This window comes from Pteropus medius, unplaced genomic scaffold (genome assembly GCF_902729225.1).
Source record: "Pteropus medius unplaced genomic scaffold, Ma_sr-lr_union100, whole genome shotgun sequence".
In the NCBI taxonomy this organism is placed as follows: domain Eukaryota; kingdom Metazoa; phylum Chordata; class Mammalia; order Chiroptera; family Pteropodidae; genus Pteropus; species Pteropus medius.
In genome coordinates, this window is record NW_024346771.1 from 480,648 (window position 1) to 503,267 (window position 22,620).

The 22,620-nt window shown below is 33.3% G+C and overlaps 2 protein-coding genes across 8 annotated transcripts in view; both read right to left on the reverse strand.

Annotated features, from left to right (window-relative positions):
* Positions 1–8,050, reverse strand: part of XRN1 (5'-3' exoribonuclease 1) — a 117,195-nt gene extending 109,145 nt beyond the window's left edge. Inside the window, exon 1 of one of the 2 annotated variants that reach the window (XM_039876474.1) lies at positions 7,976–8,050. In XM_039876474.1, the coding sequence (XP_039732408.1) occupies positions 7,976–8,050 (75 nt within the window). Of the gene's footprint in view, positions 1–7,722; positions 7,867–7,975 lie in introns of those variants that run through there. The other variant, XM_039876475.1, reaches the window with a different exon arrangement.
* A 1,113-nt stretch (positions 8,051–9,163) lies between these two features.
* Positions 9,164–22,620, reverse strand: part of ATR (ATR checkpoint kinase) — a 136,248-nt gene continuing 122,791 nt past the window's right edge. For 3 of the 6 annotated variants that reach the window (XM_039876471.1, XM_039876472.1, XM_039876470.1), the window contains 7 exons: positions 21,867–22,010; positions 19,232–19,382; positions 16,510–16,666; positions 16,248–16,401; positions 14,883–15,034; positions 10,554–10,659; positions 9,483–9,698 (listed from right to left, as the gene is read on the reverse strand). In XM_039876471.1, coding sequence (XP_039732405.1) covers positions 9,525–9,698; positions 10,554–10,659; positions 14,883–15,034; positions 16,248–16,401; positions 16,510–16,666; positions 19,232–19,382; positions 21,867–22,010 — 1,038 coding nt within the window. In that variant the 3' untranslated portion in view covers positions 9,483–9,524. Of the gene's footprint in view, positions 9,699–10,553; positions 10,660–14,882; positions 15,035–15,720; positions 15,854–16,247; positions 16,402–16,509; positions 16,667–19,231; positions 19,383–21,866; positions 22,011–22,620 lie in introns of those variants that run through there. The other 3 variants (XM_039876468.1, XM_039876469.1, XR_005655772.1) reach the window with 3 other exon arrangements.

Consider the following 22,620-nt stretch of genomic DNA (forward strand, 5'->3'; position numbering starts at 1 on the left):
TATATAGGGTTAAAAAAAAGTGCCACAAACAAGTTCAACTGAATATAACAAAATGCAGGGAAATGCTTGGAAAAATTAGGACAAAGTCAATATTCCTAGTAAACAAAATTCTTCACATGTAAGTAAAAAAAGAACAAAACTTAAAAGCATAGAAAATGCAAAGTAATTCAAAAAAGAAGACACACAAAAGTCTAATAAACATATGAAAAGATGTTCAACATCCCCAAATTTCAAATTAAAATGACACATCATTTTCCCCATCATGTTAGCAAAGATTACAAAGACAGATGTTACCCATGAGGGAAATGCATATTTCATGTTACTAAAAGCAATAGCTGCCACTTTTCAAGCACTTATTAGGTATCAAACATTGGGCTAAACATTTCTATTCATTCTCTCACTTAATTTTAACAATCTTAAAAGAGAAGTATTCAGATTCCCCATTTTACAGAAGAGGAAAATCACAGAGCTAGAAAAGAGAAAGAGGTGGCATTTACACCCAGTAGTCTGGAATAGGAATAATAAATTGGTGTAACTAATATGAAAGTATATATGAAAATTTGAAGTGTGTACATCTTTGACCCAGGATTTCTATTATTGGAAACTTATCCTGGGAAATAATCACATAAGGGCACAAAGGTTAAGTAAATATTCATGGCTGTATTATTCAGAAAAGATAAAAAATGAAAACCATCATAATGCCTAATAATAGAAAATTGATCATGGTACATTCATACAATGAAATACTCCACAATTACAAATTATAATATATTCATATTTGGCAAGAGATAATGTGTATAATACATATGATAAAGTAACAAAAGCAGGTTATAAAATAGCAAGTCTATTATTATCCCATTTGTAGAAAATATTTAGCTACATATCTATTTGCATAGAGAAGTTAGGAGTATATAAAAACAAGATGTTACTGTTAGTTAACCCTGGATGATAGAATTTCAGTTGCTTTCTACTTTCCTCTAGACTATATAACAGTTTTTACATCTTTCTGTATTATATGTATTTTTATACAATGAACACATATTACCTTTATAACCTGAAAAAAACCTGTATTTTTCCTTTTAGAAAAGAAATTTAAAAAATTATCTGAGATTTCAGATTAATTAAGAAAGATATGGAATGATTACATAATCATCGGCCAATGCAGTAAAGAAAATGAGAACACACAGCAGAATCTTGTTCCTTCACAAATAAGTAATACTGAGTTATTGCATCTGCAATAACTAGAAATTGTAATGAAAGAAATTGCAAGATTATCTTATATTTCCTCCTCTCTCTCAACCCCATATCTAATTAGTCACTGATGTGTTTTTTTTTTAAACTTAACATCCAAAATGTTTCTAGAACCTTACCCTCCTATCCATTACCATTGTTTCAGAAAATCTCATCTTCCTTCATCCTGAGTGCCTTAGTTTTCCTACTGGACTGCTTGCTTCCAGTTTTCTCCCTCAACACAGGTTAGCCAGTTTTCTAAAACATAATTTGATCATATTGCTTTTTACCTAAACCCATACAATATTACAAGTTCTTGATACCATAAAAGGTCCTGTATGATTTGGATGCTCTATTTCCCACCAATTCCATATTGTTCCGTTTCCACATATATCACAAGCTAACTACAGAAAATTACTTAGAGAGTCCTAAATGTGTTGGACTGTTTCAAACCTCTGTGACTTTACAGATGTTGTTCCTACTTCCAGAAATGCCTTTCTTTCCTTCTTGCTCCTCCCTTCACTGATCTTATAGATTCTGACTCAGCTTTCAAGATCCAGCCCAGGTAATCTTTGTCTGGAAGCTTTTCCTTCCTCACCTAAGGGGAAATGATGCTTCTTTCTTTATGTCATATTTTATTTGTGTGTTCCCAATAAATACAAGAATGTCAGGTACATATTAGGTGCTCTATACATTTATGTTGAATGCTTAAGTGTAATATCTGTCCTTTTCTGCTGAACTATGAGTTCCTCAAAGCAAGGTGTCTGATCTGGTCATATTTAGAACTCTTGGCATACTGCCTGACACAATGCAACAAACCAAAAATATTTAATGAATAAATTAACAAACAAAGCTTTCCCTTTATTGAATGTGATAGCCCATGTAGCCTATACCAGTCACTTGGAATACACATTCACACTGCTTTAAAATGTGGGTAAGTATTTAACATCTTAGTATCTAATTTTCTCAAAACACTAGTTTTTTTTAGTATAACTTTGTATCCTAGTGTTGTTGCAAAATGCCTTTTACATAAAAACAATATCTATTTGAGTGTTGGAGCTATTATTTTTCTCTAGTTCTTTAATACTATTACCTTAAACAACCCCAAAGTTTCATTGCTTCAATTCATTTTTAATATTCCATGTTTTAAAACATACTAATATACTATACATGTTTTAATAAACTATTTTCATATACAATATTTTATATACTATGTATGTTTTATAGACTATAAAATGCTAAAGTTAATAAATTCATTTACTCAATACATATTTACTTAAGACCTATTATATCCCACACATTGTGCTAGGGGCTGGGAAATATAGTAAAGGCAGTAGTACAGCAAACACAGTAAAGGATAAGACAGATAAGCTCCCTACACAGGAGCAAACACTTGGAAATAGAAATAAATGTCTGCTTATGTTCTCTACAATTAGAAAATTTAGGTTTCCATAGCCAAGAAGCAATTTTTAGCAAAATGCATAGAAGATTGGTTTTAAAACTGCAGGCTCTAGCACAACAATGTGAATGCACTTATCACTACTGAACTATACACTTAAAATGGTTAAGATGGCAAATTTTATGTTACATATATTTTAACACAATACTTTAGAGTATACGTTATCAATAGGAACAACATAGCTCCTGAGGGGTCAAAATTTGGGGGGGCAGGGACATAATGAAATGTCACAGTATATAAACAGAGATAGTATAGCTGTAGTATTAAATTTCTATGGAGGGGGCGTGATTAAGTTAAAAAAAAAAGTCTAAAGAGCCACCTGGAAGGGGCAATAATGAAAGAAAGATAAGAAACACTACTCCACAGCAACTCTACTTGGTTTCAAATTCAGCTCCAACATTTACTTTACTAAGCTATGTAGTAAAATACTTTGGGTGAATAATTCAATTTTTTTATAACTCAGCTACAAAAAGGAGATAATAATTCTAGGAATGTTATGATTAAATAAGTGAATGTATATAAAACACAACACACTGTCGAGTACATGGCAAGTGCTTAACAAATCTCAGCTATTGTAATAAATAGTTCTGTACTGAATTATAATCACAAAAAGAACTGCGTATGTTCTAAGAGTTTATAACTGCAGTCAATAGAATCATAAATGTTACAGATCAGAGGTTTTATTCTTCTACCCTATCCACTCCCTGTATCTAGGACATTGCTTAAGCATACAGTAGATGTGCAACTTTCTCCTGGATTTTGTTTTTCTTGTTTACTTTATAATTTCTATATACTGGTCTAGTCTATTGTCCTCAACTTCAAGGAAAGTGCCTTTCTTTTAAAGGAGGTTTTGTTTGTTTTGTTTTATTTTGTAGTTGTTTTGTGTCATTATTATTACTTAACTCCTTCCTCACTCCCAGCCCTTCACTGAACAGGAAATATACTTACAATAATATAACACTAGCATAAAATACTATTGTTTATCTCTGTATTCCTCAATCCTATAGTACATAAACTTTATATTCAGTGCAGATTTTTAAAATAACTAATTTTATATAGTCATAATATACTTCCATCAAACTACTGGACCACTCGATTGAACCAGGTATTAAAAACAGTCCTAGGTAGACATATTCAAACACAAATATAAGTCTTGTATACATTATTCATGTCAAGAATTCTCTGAAACAGGTAGAGTTAAGCTCTATTTGGTCACCTCACCTTCTTTCTTTCTTTTTTCTAATATTAGCATCCATTGATGCTTAATGAATTAATAGAAATAATTCATTTGAGGTTGCAAAATGATGATATTCTATCATTTCTTTTTTTATCAGTTGCAATACTTTTATAAAGACACAATTTTACCATTTGGTTACCAAGTGGTACAAGGTAAAACAAAATGCTTAATTTTTTCCCTTTATTTAACAGTTTTCAAGATTAGGAACAGTCCCTATCACCTTTGGAAGGGTACCCCCCGCCCCCTTTTTTTAAGTACCATTATGAACTCAAAGACTTAAGCATATTTGACGGATTTTAATCCACTAGATTATTACTGAGGCTCAAATTATTCCATTTGAGGCCATTGCCAGCCTTTTCTAAATGTCTCTTCAAATCCTTTGACATGTCCCTGGTAGTTTTCAGTAGCTTCCTTGCTATAAAGTATGACAAAAGTTTCCAGACTCATCTAGAATACCTCCTGACGGACCTGGAATCTGTCATTTCTCCAAGAAATCCTGAGTGAGTAAGAATATTTCAAGATCATAACCTAGGCACTAAATTTTGCTACTGGATTGATCATTCTTTCCAGTCCTGTTTCATGGACAGAGCTAGAAAATTTATGCACATGCGTTGTGTATGTGTGTGTGCGTCTCATAAGTTCATATTGATACTTCCAATTCAAATTCAAGACTATAGAGCTTTTACTTAACATTTTCTCTTTTACATCTGTAACTCCGCTTTTATACGCCCAGAATCTTGGTTCTCAAGGATATGAGATGATAAAATTAAAATACCCTATATTAGGCATTTATCATATCACAGACATGGATTCCAGAAAAACAATATTAATATTACCACCAATACTGAGTATTGGTAACATAAAAAATATTTTTCCACAAGATTTCCCCATTCTCCCCATTCCCATTTTATATTCTGCTATCTATACACTGTCAGAGCATATAGCTATTATATACTAAACTTACTCTCTTTTAACTCATTTTGTTTCATTCTACAAGTAACTATATTTAATGTTCACCACTAGTCCTTATGTTGATGTCTCTCTCATCATTCTGTCTGAGCTCATTCTCTAGTAGATTCCTCAAGGAAGTGCTCAAAGGAACAATATTTCCTGAATTCTTATAAACCGATAGCAGTTTATCAACTTATCCTTTATATTCAAAAGTCGGTGAGTTGAGTATTTTATGTTATTCCATTTTTTTTTTTTTTTGGCATAAAGCACTGGTGTCAAAACTTGTGACAGAAATCCAATTTTCTTTTTCTTATAAGTCATGTGTTCCTTACTTCTAAATAACAAAATCTTTTTTTTTTTCCTTTAAAGTCCAGTAACTTTCCTAATTCTTTGTGTTTGGTCATCTGAATCAATATTCTTAGGCACATGGTAATATTCTTTCGACATGCAGTTTCAAATATTTATTTTAATTTCAGGAAAGTTTTTAATTAGTTTTAGTATTTATGTTGTTTTGATTTCCTTTTTCAAGAACCGCTATTATTTGTCTTGTTTGCCTATCTTATTATTTTCTTTTGAAACTTTTTTCTTTTTAAATTTCCTCTTCTTTCCTCCTGAATTTTCATAATTGATAATATGTTGTTCTTTCAAGTCTTTTGTCATTTTCTTAGTGCCTTTTAGCTTATTTTGAAATAGTAGGTTGTATTTTTGTCTGTTTTGTGTGCATGTTTTTATTGCAAGCTTTTATTTTGATCCCTTTTTTCCCTATAATAACTTTGTACGCTATTTGGCTTTAATAATTTTCTGTTTATTTTTATGTAAATTTAATTTTCCTGAACTTTTAGAATGAGGAAGTGTTCAAGAAAGCTTTTCCTTCACAGAGCTCCCCCCTTTGCTGTTTAGGGGTAGTGTTTAAAAATTTGGTGGTTTGGTTGGTTGGTTGTTTTTTAAGATTTCTTGACTCTCTTTAACCCTCCTTGTTCTGAGCCTTCTTCTTCTCTTATTTCTATTGTCCCTTTTCTGATAAAATTTTATTTCACTCCCAACATTTTCTCCTTAGGGTGGGCTCTGCCTTAGAATAGTGCCTTGGCAAGTCAGTTTTGAGAGTTCATAGGATGTAGACTGCTTCTACTCTTTAAAATCTCTCAGTTAAAGCTACCGATATCTAACTGGCCCTCCTGGTCTTTCAATGAATATTCTGGAGTTCTTCTATCTCTTGCAGAGATGCCAATACTGACTGGGTCTATGGGCTATTGGTAATTTTTCCTTACTTTCTTCTATTTGGGGGTTCATGGGGATACCTTTCTATGTGGTTTTATTATAATCATTCTATGGGCTTTACATTTTGCTATCTAATTGCTCTTTTCGTTTTCATGTAAAGATTCAGAGAGACCTTAGATTACGCAGCTATCATCACTACCATCATCACCACCATCTTTCCAGAACTCAATCTTCCTCCAAACCTCTTCCCAACTCCTTCGTCCCAGGACTTGCTTTTGAATCATTGTGACTTAGGCATTACCATCTTTTAAGTACTGCTTGAGAGAGCAGCAAGGTAATGCCTTATAACATTTGCTTTTTATTGTTGTTGTTAACTACCAGAATCAAACATTTTTTGAAACATATCACTTTTGATGAACCAAGTTTAAACCTAGTCTTAATGTTCATATCATAAAACTGCCTTGAAAAGATTATTTTTGTTCTTCAATAACAAATCCTCAAGATGGAGAGAATCAGAGATAATTTCACCAAAACAAACTCTGTGTCAAATAGTACAGAGTAAAATATTATTGAACAAATTATGTATTATTAAGTCAGTTTGACAAACAATCACATTTTTTTTCACTTGAGAGATAAAGCGAATGACTCATGGCAGGTACTCATTTTTTGAATGAAGGACCAGGAAATGCCAAAGTTAGTTGTCTCCATTTCTGAAATGTACTAGTAAACTTTTTTTAACCCTCTTCTCTGGAAAGAAATATCTTCCTAAATCTAACTCAACCCATGTTTCAAATAAACTTCCATTTTAGAATTTTTTTGTAAGCTTTTCTTCATATACCAAGTCTGATTGTGATCCAACAACAAAGAACGCTTTCTAGAAATTTAACCCTACCCTTCAAACATGCTTATGGTATTTTCTAAAACAGATTAAACCATAATTTAACAGACAGCACGATGGTGTTCGCTGGATTAATACTCCCTCTATGAATATAATGCTATCCATCACAATCAATTTAACTATACACATTTCAAAACTGATTTTTTTCCCTGTAAAATATAAAATGAACAAGAGATCTACTAAAGTCACTGCATGTGACAAACATGTATGACTCAAAGTCTAGCAGTCTAGGTAATCGTTTTTCTATTCTCTTTCCAGAGTTCCAATATGTAAATTACATTTTTTGGAATCTACACGTCGCCCTGGGGTCATTAGTCATTATATAAAATATTGTTATTACCTATGTTAGTGCTCTTACATTCTCTCTGTCTCTCTAACACACACACACACACACACACACACACACACACACACACACACACACACACGCCTCCGAATAGGAAAGAGTAACAAAAGGTTTCATAAATATGACCCATAAACCACGTCAAAAAGTCTAGGCGTTGGGGGTGGGAAAGGCTGTAGTTCTCGATAAGTAAATAAGGGGACTAGACTGCGGAGGCGGGAGTAATTGTTTCTATAAGGGTCTGTGGCTTTGGGCGGGGTTGAGAGGACTTCCACTCGGGCTCTATAAGGGAAAATGCAATCTACAGCTCACCGGGGAGGAAAGGAAAGAACTCACTAAAGCGTACCACCGCAGGGCTTAATTTCGGAATCGCGGAAGGCCCTCACCAGGCAGGGAGCTGTCAGAACTGCCGCGATCACCGCGGCTCTGCTAACAGAAACGCAACCTGTCTTCGCCCCCATTCAGATCGTCACATTCAGATCATCCGGGTGTCCTCAAACTTTCTGTTTCCCTCCTTTCCCACTGATCCCGCAGACGACGCGCAGAAAGAGGAAGCTGGGGAGCCCCAGTCCCAGGATGGAGAGGGCCGCAGAGTCCCCGGTCCTTGGCCTTCTCAGCCGCTGCCCCTCGCTCACCCACCTGATGCTCTTTCACCACTTCGCTGAGGCACGGATATCGCTCTGAAATCCATCGGTAAAACTTGGGGACTCCCATTTCGACTGTCAATACTAACTCCACTCAGGGCCAAACCGAAACCAAACGCCCCGCCGGGGCCTACGCCGCCGCCTCCGGCCGTCGCTCCGCCGATGACAACACACCTCCCGCCCGACCATAGAGAGCGCCCACTAGGCCTAGAGCGGCCAGATTCCAGCCACAACCACGCAGCGGGGCTCTAATTCCAGCTGTAACTCGCCGCCGCCGTGCTCGCTGGTTACATTTAAGAGCCCCGAGGCGTTTGGTATGTGTGTTAAGGTTAGTTCTGAAAATGCCAGTTCACAGACCATAAGTTGATTTGCAAGTGGTATGAAAAGTTCTCCAGACTGCTGGAAGAGTACCGAACACTGATTTTTATCGTGGTTGTTTTTAGTCCCCTGGGATTCTCATCTCAGCGTTTTTCAACACGGACTTGTAAAGTTCTGGTGATTTATTTGGTTTAGTTTTGTTTGGTGAGGGGGAGTTTTTTTTCCTTTGAGGGATATATACCTACAGCAAAGTTTGTTTTAAAAACGTTCTTTAACAAGTCGTGTTGAAGAAAGTTTCCTAACTCCCTCCACCCGGCCCCAACCAGCTTCCTCATTAACTCTTAATATTAGGCATTCGATAGGAAATTGTTCAGTTTTCACATTAATACTCTTAGCTTCTTGTGTTTTCCCCATCACTTTCAACCGTGCCAAAAAGAGTTCTCTCGAGTGAACTTAAGTAAAATCATATTATAAAAGGTCTTCCATTTATTTGAATGTAATAACCTCATTGCTTTCTAATTATTATGAATTAAGTTTTCTGCAGGAAAATAAAAATTTAACCACATTAAATTTTTTTTATATTTTAAAATCTCATGAAATTTCAAGTATTGCTGTCTTCCAAGACTACTGGATTCTGCATTCTGGTACATTTTCAGCATCTTTAAAATTACAGAATGTATATGGTTTTCATAGTTATGCTTCTTGACTTATATGGTTTATTCCTTATCACATTTCCAACCATACAAAAAAAAAAAAAAGTTTTATTAAGTGAACTGGATGATGTTCTATTTATGTTTCTTTTTTCTAGACTATCAGTTCCTAGAGGGCAGGAGACCTAAGCTCTATGTACAAATTTAGCACAGTGCTTTGTCCACAGAATTTATTCAGTATAATTTTTTTGTTCTTCAAATGAATCCTTATGCTAGCAAGTACTTAAAAGTTGTAAAATGAAATTAAGCTGGCTTGTTTCTTGCACATACATATTTTTAGAGCATAAGAACATATGATCCATCTCTCTGGTTAAAATACACAGCATATATTAAGAAAGCAGTTTATTTCTTAATAACAGCATATATTATTTTAAATATTAATGAGGGAGAAATAATACCAGTTGCTTTGAAAACATAAAGCAACTTATGTTGTACTTTTGAACTGAACAGATACAACCACAGATTAATACCAAATGCATTAATTTAGTTATTAGTATATTCCTTTAAGTAATTTTATCACATATATGGGGTCCATCCAAGATACATTTGGCATAGTAAGTTTTCGTCAGTAGCTTCTTGTATAAGGTAATGCACATGTCCTTCAATAGATAATGGCAGGCCTGTCACTCTATTTCGGGTCTTGATTACACCTTGCAGTCGCTGCTCGATGTCAAGAACATGGGTCTTGGCCTAAAAGGAAGTAATTGAAAATCATAAGGGCTAAGGATTCAATGATATGTGCATGTTGATAATTTCGAATTACTACCTTTCTATCAAACAATAATGCATTTTACTGATTATTACCCCTTTTGTTAAGAGCAAATACTCAGAAGAAATGAAAAAAGTACAATAATTTGAGATACTGATTTTAAGGCTTTCAGTGTTGATCCAACATCAACAGTTTAGACATTATTCTGAACTTGTGAACTACCAGGGGAATTTGTTCCACATAATTCTAGGAAAATAATAACATTAAAAAATCTACTCTGAAACTGTTTAGTACTTAAACATTTGAATGAATATTCTAATAATAGCTAATGCCTAATATTTAGATTATTAGTATATGCAAATGGGAGTTCTAAGTGAAGTACTTGGAATTCTACACATTTCTCTATAAAAAAAGCATATCAGAATGCAAGAGTGAAGGATGTTAGAAAAACAATCTTCGATCTATTCTAACTTATTAAAAATGACTATCTGAAAACTTTGATGCTTCAACTGCTATTAGTAAAGAGTGAATTCTACGTATTAAGGCCGAGACCTGCTTTATAAGTCCACACAGTTTGTGTTCAAGTTTTTCCTGCTCTTATCTCATAATTGTGAATTGTCTATGGTTAAACAAATGTATCCTGAACTCTGCTTTTATTACACAAATGATAATAATGTCAACAATAGTAATGACAATAAAGAAAACTTAGGGCATTAACATACTAGAGAACTAGATTTCAGAGTATTCAATGATCAGTCACTGATGATATTTAGAATCAGTTCTCATTTGTAGAGATATACAATATTCATTCATATCAAGTTAAACCTTCTACTAACCTTTTCGTTGACAACTTCCCCGGTTTCATTCAGTGGTGCTTTGGAATGCCCTTTTACTGGTTTACTCCATTCCACAAGAGGATCATGTAAAAAAGTCTTTAAGACACTAAAATGGAACAAAAAAAAATTATTATGGTAATAATACAATGTTATCTTTGTAAAAAGAAATCTTGATAAAGTCAATACGTAGGGGAAGAATAAATGAAGGGCAAGAAGCTAATAGTAATACTCTTACGCATTATTACCATTTCAGTAAAACACATGAAATCATTTTGGGGTGAGGGAGGGAAAGGGGAAAGAAGAAAGAGACGGGAGGGACAGAGGCGTTCTTGAAGAGTAAAGTAAGCTGAGTTCTGTGTGCCATCTCTAAATGTATACTGTTAACTGGTTTAATGAATATTTATTGAATAAGTGAATTTTATCCCCTGTCATGTCTCCACAATGACCATAAAATTTTATAGCTACCATATAGATACAGCCCAGAATTATTCTTCTGTGCTCTACATATGAACTCCAATTACCGATGGGAAAAACCCACTTAGATATCTTGTAAGCACCTCAATTCAACATTTTCAAAACAAAACTCATGAACCCTCACCCAAACTATTACTCCTTTATTCCTCAAATCAGTAAAGAACATACATAATTTACCCATTGGCCCTGAACAAAAATCTAGGAATCATCCTTGCCTCCTCTTCCTCTAAACACCCAATTCCACCTCTCTATTTATATCCATCTTTACCATCACTACTTCATTCAGTGCACCATTTTTTTCCTGGGTTACTGCAACAGTTCTCTAACTAGTTTTCTGGCCTCCAGCCCAAACTGGAACTGCAATTTTCCTGCAGTACGAATCTGATGACCTCATTTCCTCTTCTTTTTAAATTTTCTTCTTAAAACTCTTAATGACTTCTGGTTTTGCTCACGGTAAAGTTTAATGTGTAAACTGGCTTCATGTGGACCTTTTAGAATATAGCTCTGCTCATTTGTCCAGCATCATCTTAGCACCACCCTCTTGCAGTCCACCCTCCACAACGCAGTATTGCATTTCTCAGGTAGGCCATGCCTTCAATAGCACTGATATTTCTATCACTCAGAACATTCTCTTCCCTTTTGCAAAGTCAACTCTATCTTAAAGTCTCAGCTACTTCCTCTAGAAATTATTTCTTGACTTCTTCCGGACTAGGATAGGAGCTACTAGTTAAGTTTCACAATATGCTATACTTCCTCTTTCAGAGGCCTATGTCTAACTAACCAATATATTCTACCATAATGTCTGGTAGACAGCTTTTAAATAAAAAGATGAATAAATGAGCTTTATAAATCCTTTTTAAAAACTACAGTTGACTCTTAAACAATATGAGTTTGAATTGAGCGGGTCCACTTATGTGCATATTTTTTACTATAAATATATTTTCTTTATGATTTTCTTAATAACATTTTCTTTTCTCTGGCTTACTTTAAGAATATAGTATAAAATACATATAACATACAAAATACATGTAAATTGACTATTTATGATATCAGTAAGGCTTCCAGTCAACAGTAGGCAATTAGCAGTTAAGTTTTTGAGGAGTCAAAAGTTATACGTGGATTTTATTACTGTGCAGGGGTTCAGTAACCCTACCCTCATGTTATTCACGGGTCAACTGTACTTCCCGCAGCTAACATGATACTAATGGTCAAAGACAGAGGACTTCTTTACCCCTGAGATCAGGAACAAGACAAGGATGTAGACTTCTCTCCAAGTCTATTCAACATTGATCTAGCTAGACAATTGGACAAGAAAAAGAAAAGGCATTGAGATTGCAAAGGAAGAAGTAAAACTATCTCTATCTGCAGATAACGTGCTGTTGTAGAGAAAAAAATTTAAGGTATCTACAAAAATAACTATTAGAAGTAATAAGTTCAGCAAGGTTGCAGGATAAAAGATCAATACACAAATTTATCAGTTATATTTCTATACACTAGCAATCAACAGTTCAAAAATGAAATTAAGAAAATTCCATTTAGAATAGCCTTAAAAGGAATAAAGTACTCAGAAACACATTTTTTAAAAAATTAATTCTTTTATTAGTGACATTGGTTAATGAAATCCAGTGAGTTTCAGGTGTACAATTCAACAGTAAGGCATATATATATTGTATTATGTGTTCACCGCCCATAGTTAGATTTCTTTATGTCACCACATATTTGACCCCTTTTATCCCATCTACCTCTCCCCATCTCCCCCAACCCTCAGGCGACTGCTAAAAAACACATTTTTTTAAAAAAAAAATTAAATACAAAACCTGCAAATTATAAACTACAAAACTTTGAAAGAAATTAAAGAAGACTTAAATAAATGGAAAGAAATCCCACATTCATGGATCAGAAGACTTAATATTGTTAAGATGGCAATACTCCCAAGTTGATTTACAGATTCAATGCCACTCCTATCAAATCCAGGCCATCTTCTTGCAGAAATTGACAAAATGATCTTAAAATTCATATGGAAATGCAAGAGACCCATAAGAGCCAAACAATATTGGGAAAAAAATGAAAAAGTAGAGCATTCACACTTCCTGATTTCAAAACTTACTACAAAGCTACAGTGCACAAAACAGTGTGTTGTTGGCATAGGTTAGATATAAAGATCAACAGAACAGAGTCTGGACATATATGGTCAACTGATTTTCAACAAAAATGAAAAGATAATTAGAAGAAGAAAAATAATCCTTTTAAAAAACAGTGCTGGTAAATTAGACCTCCACCACAGTGACCAAATTTGTAAATAGTTTACATCTATTTCCAATTCATATACCAAATTTTAGTACCTCTGCTGACTCTGCACCTCTTCTCCCCAACTCTGACTCTCCCAGGGTCCAAGGGCCATTTCATTAGAAACACTACTCTGAATCAATATTTATTCCTTACCTCTAGAAAACCTAGCACAATATAGGGAATATAGATGCCGCTGACCTTCTTATATTAGTTGATTAAAAAATACAAATGTAAGGAAAAAAAGTGCTAAGACAACTGCATATGCATATTCAAAAGGATAAATATGGACCCCACCTCACACTAGATATAAAAAATAACTGAAAATGATCAAATATCTAGTATTAGAGCTAAACCTATAAAACAATTAGAAGAAAACATACATATAATTTTTCATGACTTTATTATGCAGTAGCTTCTTAGGTATGACATCGAAAGCACAAATAACAATAACAAAAACTGGAATTTATCAAAGTAAAAACTTTTATGCTTCAAGAGGCATCATCAAGAAAGGGAAAAGACAACCATAAAGGAGAGAAAATATTTGCAAATCATCTCATAAGGGTCCAGTATTCAGATTATGTAAAGAACTCTAATAACTCAACAAAAAATAATCCAATTTAAAAATGGGATTTGAATAGACATTTGTCTAAAGAAGATATACAACTGAACAAGAAACACATGAAAAGACATTCATCATCATTGGTCATTAGGGAAATGCAAATTAAAACCAAAATGAAATACCACTTCACACCCACAAGGATAGGTAAAATTAAAAAGACAGATAATCACAAGTGTTGGTAGGAATGTAGAGAAATTGGAGCCCTTAGACATCGCTAATGGGATTATAAGTATTATGGCTGCTTTTGGAAAACAGCTTGAAAGTTCCTCAATATGTTAAGTTTAGAGTTAAAATAGGACCCAGCAATTATACTCCTAGGTATAACAAAAAGAACTGAAAACATATATCCACATAAAACTTATATGCAAAAGTTCATAGCCACGCTATTTACAATAGTCAAAAGGTGGGAAAAAATCCAAATGTTCATTAATCCAAACTGATGAATGGATAAACAAAATGTGGCCCCATGCAAAGGAATATTATTTGGCAATAAAAAAGAATAAAGTACTGCTATAGTATGGATAAACCTTAAGAACATTATGCTAAGTGAAAGAAGACAGACACTAACAGCCATATGTTTTATGGTCCCATTTATATATGAAATGTCCAGAACTGGCAAATCCATAGAGCTAGCAAGTAGGTTAGTAGATGTTGGGCAATGGTGGGGGAGTAGGGATGACTGCTAATTTCAATTGGGGATGATGAAATTTTTATAATTAGATAGTGGTGATGGTCGCCCAATCTTGTGAATATACTAAAAACCACTGTAATGTACACTTTAAAAGAGTGAATTTTATGGTATGTAAATGATACCTTAATAAAGCTATTATTTTAAAAAATCCACTTCAACAAATGCAAAGTGGCTTCTGTATTAAAAAAACATTCTTAGAAACCAATAACTGCATTCAAAGTTACTGTTAAATTGTTTACAAAATACAGATGATTACCTCATTAAAGGCTCTCTCTGATCTCGCATCAGCCTCATTGTAACTTCACAAGCTCTTCGAAAAAGGCCTTCTGTTCCCATAGGACCCATTCCATTAACCATATTATGAGTCAGGCGAAATGGAACAATTTCTGGAACTTCAAAGGTTTCTCCCTTAAAATAATACATTTTATCAAAAAGTAATAATGTTAAAATTTTAAAATATTTATCCAAAAAATTTAGAACTTCATGTTTAGACTCTTTAACAAAGAGCAAACATACCCTCAAAATATTTATATTTGTAACTGCATTAGAGGCCTATATCATAAAGGATCCATATAACTCTATCTTTGCTTTTGGGTAACTCAAATGCAACTCCTTGAATAAGATCTAGAGGATGAATAGACCCACCTTTTTATTGAATTACTATGGTAAATAGCATTATAGAGAAATATTTATGCATTCAATATTTAGTCATATTAACTTTCTTAATGTCCCTCTTGAATAATATAAAGTACATATAAATATTCTCATATTTTCTTTAGGACTTTCACTTTAAAATAGGAGGAGAAAGGATAAAGCAAAGTATTAGATGCTCACATTCCTCAGACAGGAAATGTAACATGTACTATAACGAAGTTCGGCTCATTTATTTTTTGCCATTCTCTAACCTTTCTTTCCTAGAGTTTTTTAATCCCTCTAATCACTTTCCCCAAATTCCTCTCTTGTATGATTTAACCTATACTAGTGGTTTACCTCTGATTTGTTCTCAATTTGGTCTGTGACCTTTCTTGTTTCCCTGTGATAGCAGAAGGCAACCCATAGAGAATGGGGATGAAGAAAAAAGCGGGGCTACCTACCAGTCTGTCTCCCAGGATGATAACACTGGAAAATCAGAGGAGGCCTCAGAGTCCAACACCTTAATTTATTCCCAGGCCCCCCACTCTGGACCTACAGAATCTGAGTCTCTTGGGATGTTTCCTATGTGACTACCTTAAAAAAAAAAAAACCTCTTTGATGATTCTTGATATGCTGGTGGGTTTGGGAACCAACACATTAAACTACACTGTTTCTTTAAAAATGAGTCTCAGTAAAATGAAATAATCTGTCCATGTTCATGTAACTAAGAACTAATTGAGTCAAAACTTAAACCTAACCTTTTGGAATTCAAGTTTGCTGCTAATTTTACTATATCACTCTTCTGAGTTCTCTACATCCTAAGTTGCTTTATTGAGGGCTGTGGGATCCACAGATCAAAACCAATGAACAAACTCTCAATGTGACTTAACTGTGACTATAACTGCTACAAATAGGTATGTCTAAGAAGAACAGTTGTTGAAGAAAGAAAATTAGGAGAAAACATATGATTTACTAGAGTAAGTCATACCTTATTGAAGAGACAGTTGAAATCCACATGTACACATTCACCGGTCAAAGAATCAAAGAGAATGTTTTCACCATGACGGTCTCCAAGGCCCAGGATATACCCAACCATTGACATAACTGCAGTGGAACGGCAGTATGCTGATCTACTACTGTACCTAAAGAAAATACAATGCTTACCAAATATCCACATGCATATGAGGCAACATAAATCTAAAATAGTTTTTAAAATCCAACCATAATAATGTATATTCTTGAAAACTTACCATGATGTAGGATCAGGGAATGTTCTCAGAAACCACTCATGAAAAACAGGAGGATGCCTGGGTAGGAGAAATTCTCGGAATACTTTGAGTTTTTCAGACAAAGCTGCTGCCTTTGGTAGCATACATTGGCGAAGTTCCTTTCCTGTCATATAAACTCCTACAAGGTAGAATGATTTCCATTAATAACACAAGCCAAATGAGAAAAGGGGCATTTGTTGTTGTTGTTAAAATAGGACAGGAAACATCTACTTTTATTCAAACTGTTATTCAAACGCATGAATGGAAATTTTTCAATTACGAGAAGGTAAATTTATCTTCTTGTTGATGATAATAAATGCAAACTAAAACCAATATTGTGGAATCATATAACACCAGATCATAGTACTCAGAATGTGAATAGTGCCCCTGAAATTGTAAAAATACTGCAGTCCTCACTAAAATTATAGTGACCTCTCTCTTTATAAGCATGTAGTACAGGTCCACATTAAATTAAGAAACGTGACTACGGTGCTCTGAATAAATTTACTGTGTGAAAGCTAGCCTATAAGATTCATAATATACCCAATTCTTAAATCTTGTATAACGCAAATGGAGAAGCAGAAGAACTTTTCCTTCTGATAGATTTGTGACCGTGTTTTAGGTGGTGAGTATTACTCCAGTCTATAAAGTGACTTTTATGCCTACCTTAGTTTGGTGCTTTTTGTAAAGAAGACACAGCTAAAAGTTTTAAGGACAAGTCTGCGATTTGAGATTTTTTAGACTCAAAAGTTGCATAGTTCAATTGTGTTCATGATAAGGTAGAAAATATATTTATTTTTAAAAACCCAAAGGCAATAACTAAAACTTATATAATATTTCATCTTTCTAAATAAAATAGTCAATAGTATGTTCCTCGAAATCAGATTCAAGTGTGTTTGAGTTTCAGCTCTGCAACATATTGGTTATGTGAACTTAACCTCTCTGGCATTGTCCATAAAATAGGGATAATTAGGCTTGTCAACAATAATAAATAATGTAGTACATAACATACTTATGACAATAGCCATAATACAGTAATTTATGAATATTAATGTTATGGGTTGAACTGTATCCTGCAAAGTAATATACTGAAGTCATAACCCCTGGTACCTATAAATGTGACCTTATTTGAAAATAGAGTCTTTGTCCATGTAATCAGGTTAAGATAAAGTCATTAGGTGGGCCCATGATATAATGATTAGTGTCCTTATAAGAAGAGATAACAGAGACACAGACTTAGGGTTAGTGCTATGTGACGACTGAGGCAGAGAATGGAGTGATGCAACTATAAGCCAAGAAATGTCAAAGACTGCAGGCAACCCCAGAAGCTAAGAGAAAGGATTAGAACATATTCTCCCCTAAGGCCTTCAGAGATATCATGACCATACTGACACAGTGATTTTGGACTCCTAGCCTCCAGAACTATGAGAGAATAAATTTCCATTGTTTGTAACCAGTTTGTGGTACTTTGTTACAGCAGCCCTATGAAACTAATACACTTATTTTCTACCTACCTCACTTTGATAGCAATATATTTATTTTTAATTGTATTGCAAATTACATAAATGATACAAAGAGTTCCCATTTATTCACCACTCAGATTTTATTGTTCATCTTTTTCATAATAGTAGTACAATCATCTAAACAAGGAAACTAATATTGTTATAATATTAACTAATCTTCAGACCTTATTCAAATTTCACCCATTGTCCCACTACCATCCTTTTTCTGGGTCAAGATCCAATCCAGGATCCCATATTGCATACAGCTGTCATGTTTCCACAATGTCCTCAAGTCTAGAAAATTTGTATCTTTGTCTTTCATTACTTTGACATTTTTTTAAAGAATTCTAAGCAGTTATATTTTTGTTTTTCTGGTGTAAAGTTAACATTTTTCCCCTTTGTAATTAATCAGTTATTCTGTGGAAACTATGAGACTTTGTAAATAACCTGTTCCCCATCATATTTTTCCTACTAATTTTAGGATCCATTGATATTACTGCCTGCAACAATTACTACTATGGTATTTGCTAATTGGTGACTTTCTATTTCTATAATTTCTTCTACATTTATTCATTGCAATTCTACCGTAAGGAAGAACTATTCCTATTTCCCTATTTATTTATTCAAGTGTTTACTTACATCAGTGTAGATTCACGTCTATTCATTTTATTCCATGGGTTATAACTGAATACTATCATTATTTATTTTGGTCCTCAAATTATCCCAGGTTTTAGCCAGCAGGCAAGTGCTCTACTACTAATCTAACACTTTTGGTTTCATTCTAGCCTTCCCTTTCCTTTTCTTTCTCTGACAGTGAAAAACTAGCTCTCATTAGCCACAATATATTTTTTTATTTGCTAAAGTCTAGTATACACATAAAGTAGCTTCAGAATTACTATCCATTAAGTGTGTGAAAAACAAATTTTCATATACATTTTTATAAACTATCTCAATCCTTTAGAGATGAAGTAGAGGAGTTAAAACACAAGGAAAATACACACACACACACACACACACACATACACACACATGTATACACACGTTGTAGATATATACTCTGTATAAAGAATCTCATTTGACTAGAAATTTCATAATGGCTTATACCCAAAAAATGTACAATAAATGTTAATAATTACAATCATATATGGTAGCAGCTACTATACCATATTATATAGTTATATTTTAAGCATTAATTTTGGTACCTTTTTCCTTGTATAGTTTGGTCAGAATAGGTCTCAAGCCAGCAGTGTTATTAACCCATTCAATAATCCCACATTCATCATTCAGTGGAATAACTGCATATGTTCGGATATGAAGTTCTCGTCTACGAGATTCTGCATCTTTTCTTAAGCACTGTTAAAAAAAAACCCCAAAAATTAAAATTAGAAATTTTATGTTATGTCAAATATATCTAGAGATTGTTTATTTCATAGCAAAAGAATGTCAATGAAAGCTTGCTGTGTAGTGAAGATGAACAATCCTTCAGGATGACAGGCCAGGAAACTACTGGAATAGCATACCTAATCTATTTCAAAATCATTAAAAATGCCTTGGGAAGTCCTTGTTTTTAATTATGAACTATTAATGTGACAATAATATCATGTTCAAAAATATTACAGTTGTATATTTAACAATGACAAAATGCTCCTTTATTTTTATTCCTTCCAAAACATTAAGTACTTAGGCACAGACACTGCTGTTTATTTTTATTATCTCGAAAATGCATGAACAAAACAGTATGAGTTTTATGGTGTTTCCAAAATATATTTCTTATTTTTGCAATTTAATATTACAGCTTCATTTGAAAAATTCTCTTCTAGCCTAAAAAAAGTTTTCACATCTCATCTGATTAATCCTGAAACATAACAAGTAAAGATAAACAGTATTTTGTTTAATTCTAGAACTGAATAAAATAAGCACACATCTATATTTGTAACCCGTCCAATTCAAAAGCACAATCACTGACCAAAAACACATTTTAAACTTTAGGAATAAGTAGGCTACATAAATGTCAGCAAACAGCATTAGAATCACATATAAAGATCAATATGTGGCCTCCTAGACCAACATAGTGAGATTCTAGTTTTCCATAAGAAGGCTACTTAATTTGACCATGTTAATGTGGGGGATCGGTAATGAAATAATTCAGTTAGTAACAAAGCTGATTAAGATAAATTTATAAACTAAAGCCAGGCCACTTGATACTCCAAACCAGAAAAACACTCAGGGAGCTTAGGATGAATATACTAATAATTCAATAATCAGTAAATTAAGTTATGAATTCACCAAACAATATTTTAAATTAAAAATATTCCTTCCCTTCGCACTGCCTTTGAAATGAGTTTTTAATGTGGTATTAACTTTTAACTTACTTTTGGTTAAACTAAGCACAAATCATAATTGTCTTTTTTTAAAAAATGAACTCATTCACTGCTGTATCTTTTCTACGTTAAAAGTCCATAACTTTTCCAGCTAATAAAAGAGGTGAAATGTGGGAGGAGGTTGAAGAGGAGACACAAAGCGTATAGAAAAAGAATAAGGTTTCATCTTTCCAGAGTATGGTTTGTTTTTACCAAGAGAAAAACAGATGTTATGCATTTATAAATACCTGGCTACAGAATAATTCAAAACACCTAGGACCATACATTATAATAACCTTTTAATGAGATTTCTTATTTCTGAGCTAGAAATCAAGTACTTACCAACAGAACCAAAAAAAAAAAAAAAGAAAAAAATACTAATGATCACCTTTAAACACTGTGTTGTTAAAAACAGAACCTAACTTTCTTTCCAGCACTGAAACATAAAACATAAATAAATCTGATAAAAAATATAGATAATTTAATTTAAACATTTCAGTAGAAAATATTTTCTCTCATTAATATGTCTTAAACATTTTCTCACTTTAATAAAAGTACCTTAGTTTTCAAAAATTATGTGAGGAGGTTAGGGTGCTGAGTGAAAAGGGTGAAGGAATGAAGAAGTACAAATTAGTAGTTACAAAACAGTCACGGGGATTTATTTAGAGTACAGCATAGGGAATATAGTCAATATTATTTTAATGGCTGGGTGTGGTGCCAGATAGGCACAAGAGTCATTGGGGGGAATCACTTCATAAATTATATAAATGTCTAAATATTGTACTTGAAACTAATATAAAATAATTAAAAGTCAACCAAAAAAAGTTAAGTGAAACCAGCAATTCTAATTCTGAATGCATACTCAAAAGATTGAAAGCAGGGACTTAAACGGGTATTTGCACACCTATGTTCACAGCAGCATTATTAATAATAGCCAAAAGGTAGAAGCAACCCAAGTGTCCACTGAAGGGTGAATGAATAAACAAAATGTGGTATGAACATACATACGATGGTATATTATTCAGCTTAAACCCTGAAAACAATGCTAAGTGAAATAAGCAAATAGAAAAGGACAAATACTGTATAATTACACTAATATGAGTTATCTAGAGTAGTAAAATTCATAGAGACAGAAAGTAGAAAATGGTGGTTAGCAGTGCATGGGGAAAAGGGGAATAAGGAGTTATTGTTTAACAGATACAGCTTCAGTTTGGAAAGATGCATTAAGTTCTGGAGAGAGATGGTGGTGATGGTTACACAACAATGTGTTGTTAATGCCACTAAACTTAATTGAACATTTAAAAATGATTAAGATGGCAAATTTTGTTATATATATTTTATCTCAAAAAAATTGAAAATGAAATGAAAGGCTGTACATTTTATTCGCTCTTTTTAAAAGTGACCTATTTGCATACTGAAAAGCCTATATCATACTGACAGTAATTACGGTAATTCTAAAATAAAACTATCTCCAAACCTTATTAATCAAGGAATTGAATTCCATTAGTCTACAGTCCTTTCTCAGGTCATCTTTTGGCTTACACATCATGATGTAGAACTTTCCATCTGATCCTTTTAAAGAGATTTTCTTTGGTTTCTGAAGAGAAGCAAGAATTTCCACCTGAAAAAATGAGTTATATATAAATTAAGGTCAAAATTCTTTGTTTAAATTTCCATATGTATTATAAATATTGTTACTAATGTGATAAAAGGGATATAATAACCTATATTATGCAGTATATTTATTATTTTAACAATTTCTTTTAATGATCTATGATCTATGAAAAGAATGTTTGCCCATGAGTAGGGACACACTTTCATCCATTCGGAATGACTATGAAGTAAAAGGATTACTTTTTCAGCAATATAAGAAAATACACATCCATATTCAGGGAGCCCCTTAAAGCGGTCACATTTTTAAAATATTTTTGAAATACTTTTTAGGACTTTTCTTCAGAGACTGAGACACTGTTTTTAAATGGCTTTAATGTTATCAACGGAAAGAAACTTGATTTTTGAAAAAAGAAACTCCTAAAAATCAAGTCTATCTAATGATAGGTGAATAAATACACTGGATAATATTAAGTTAAAAAACAAAGCATGACTATAAGTAATAAGAATGATTTCATTATGTGGCTTAGTATCTGGCTCTGAAGCAGTTAAACAAATGTTTTGAGTCACAGATATATTGGAATAAATATAGTTTTCTAAAGTATTTACTTAGAAGTGCT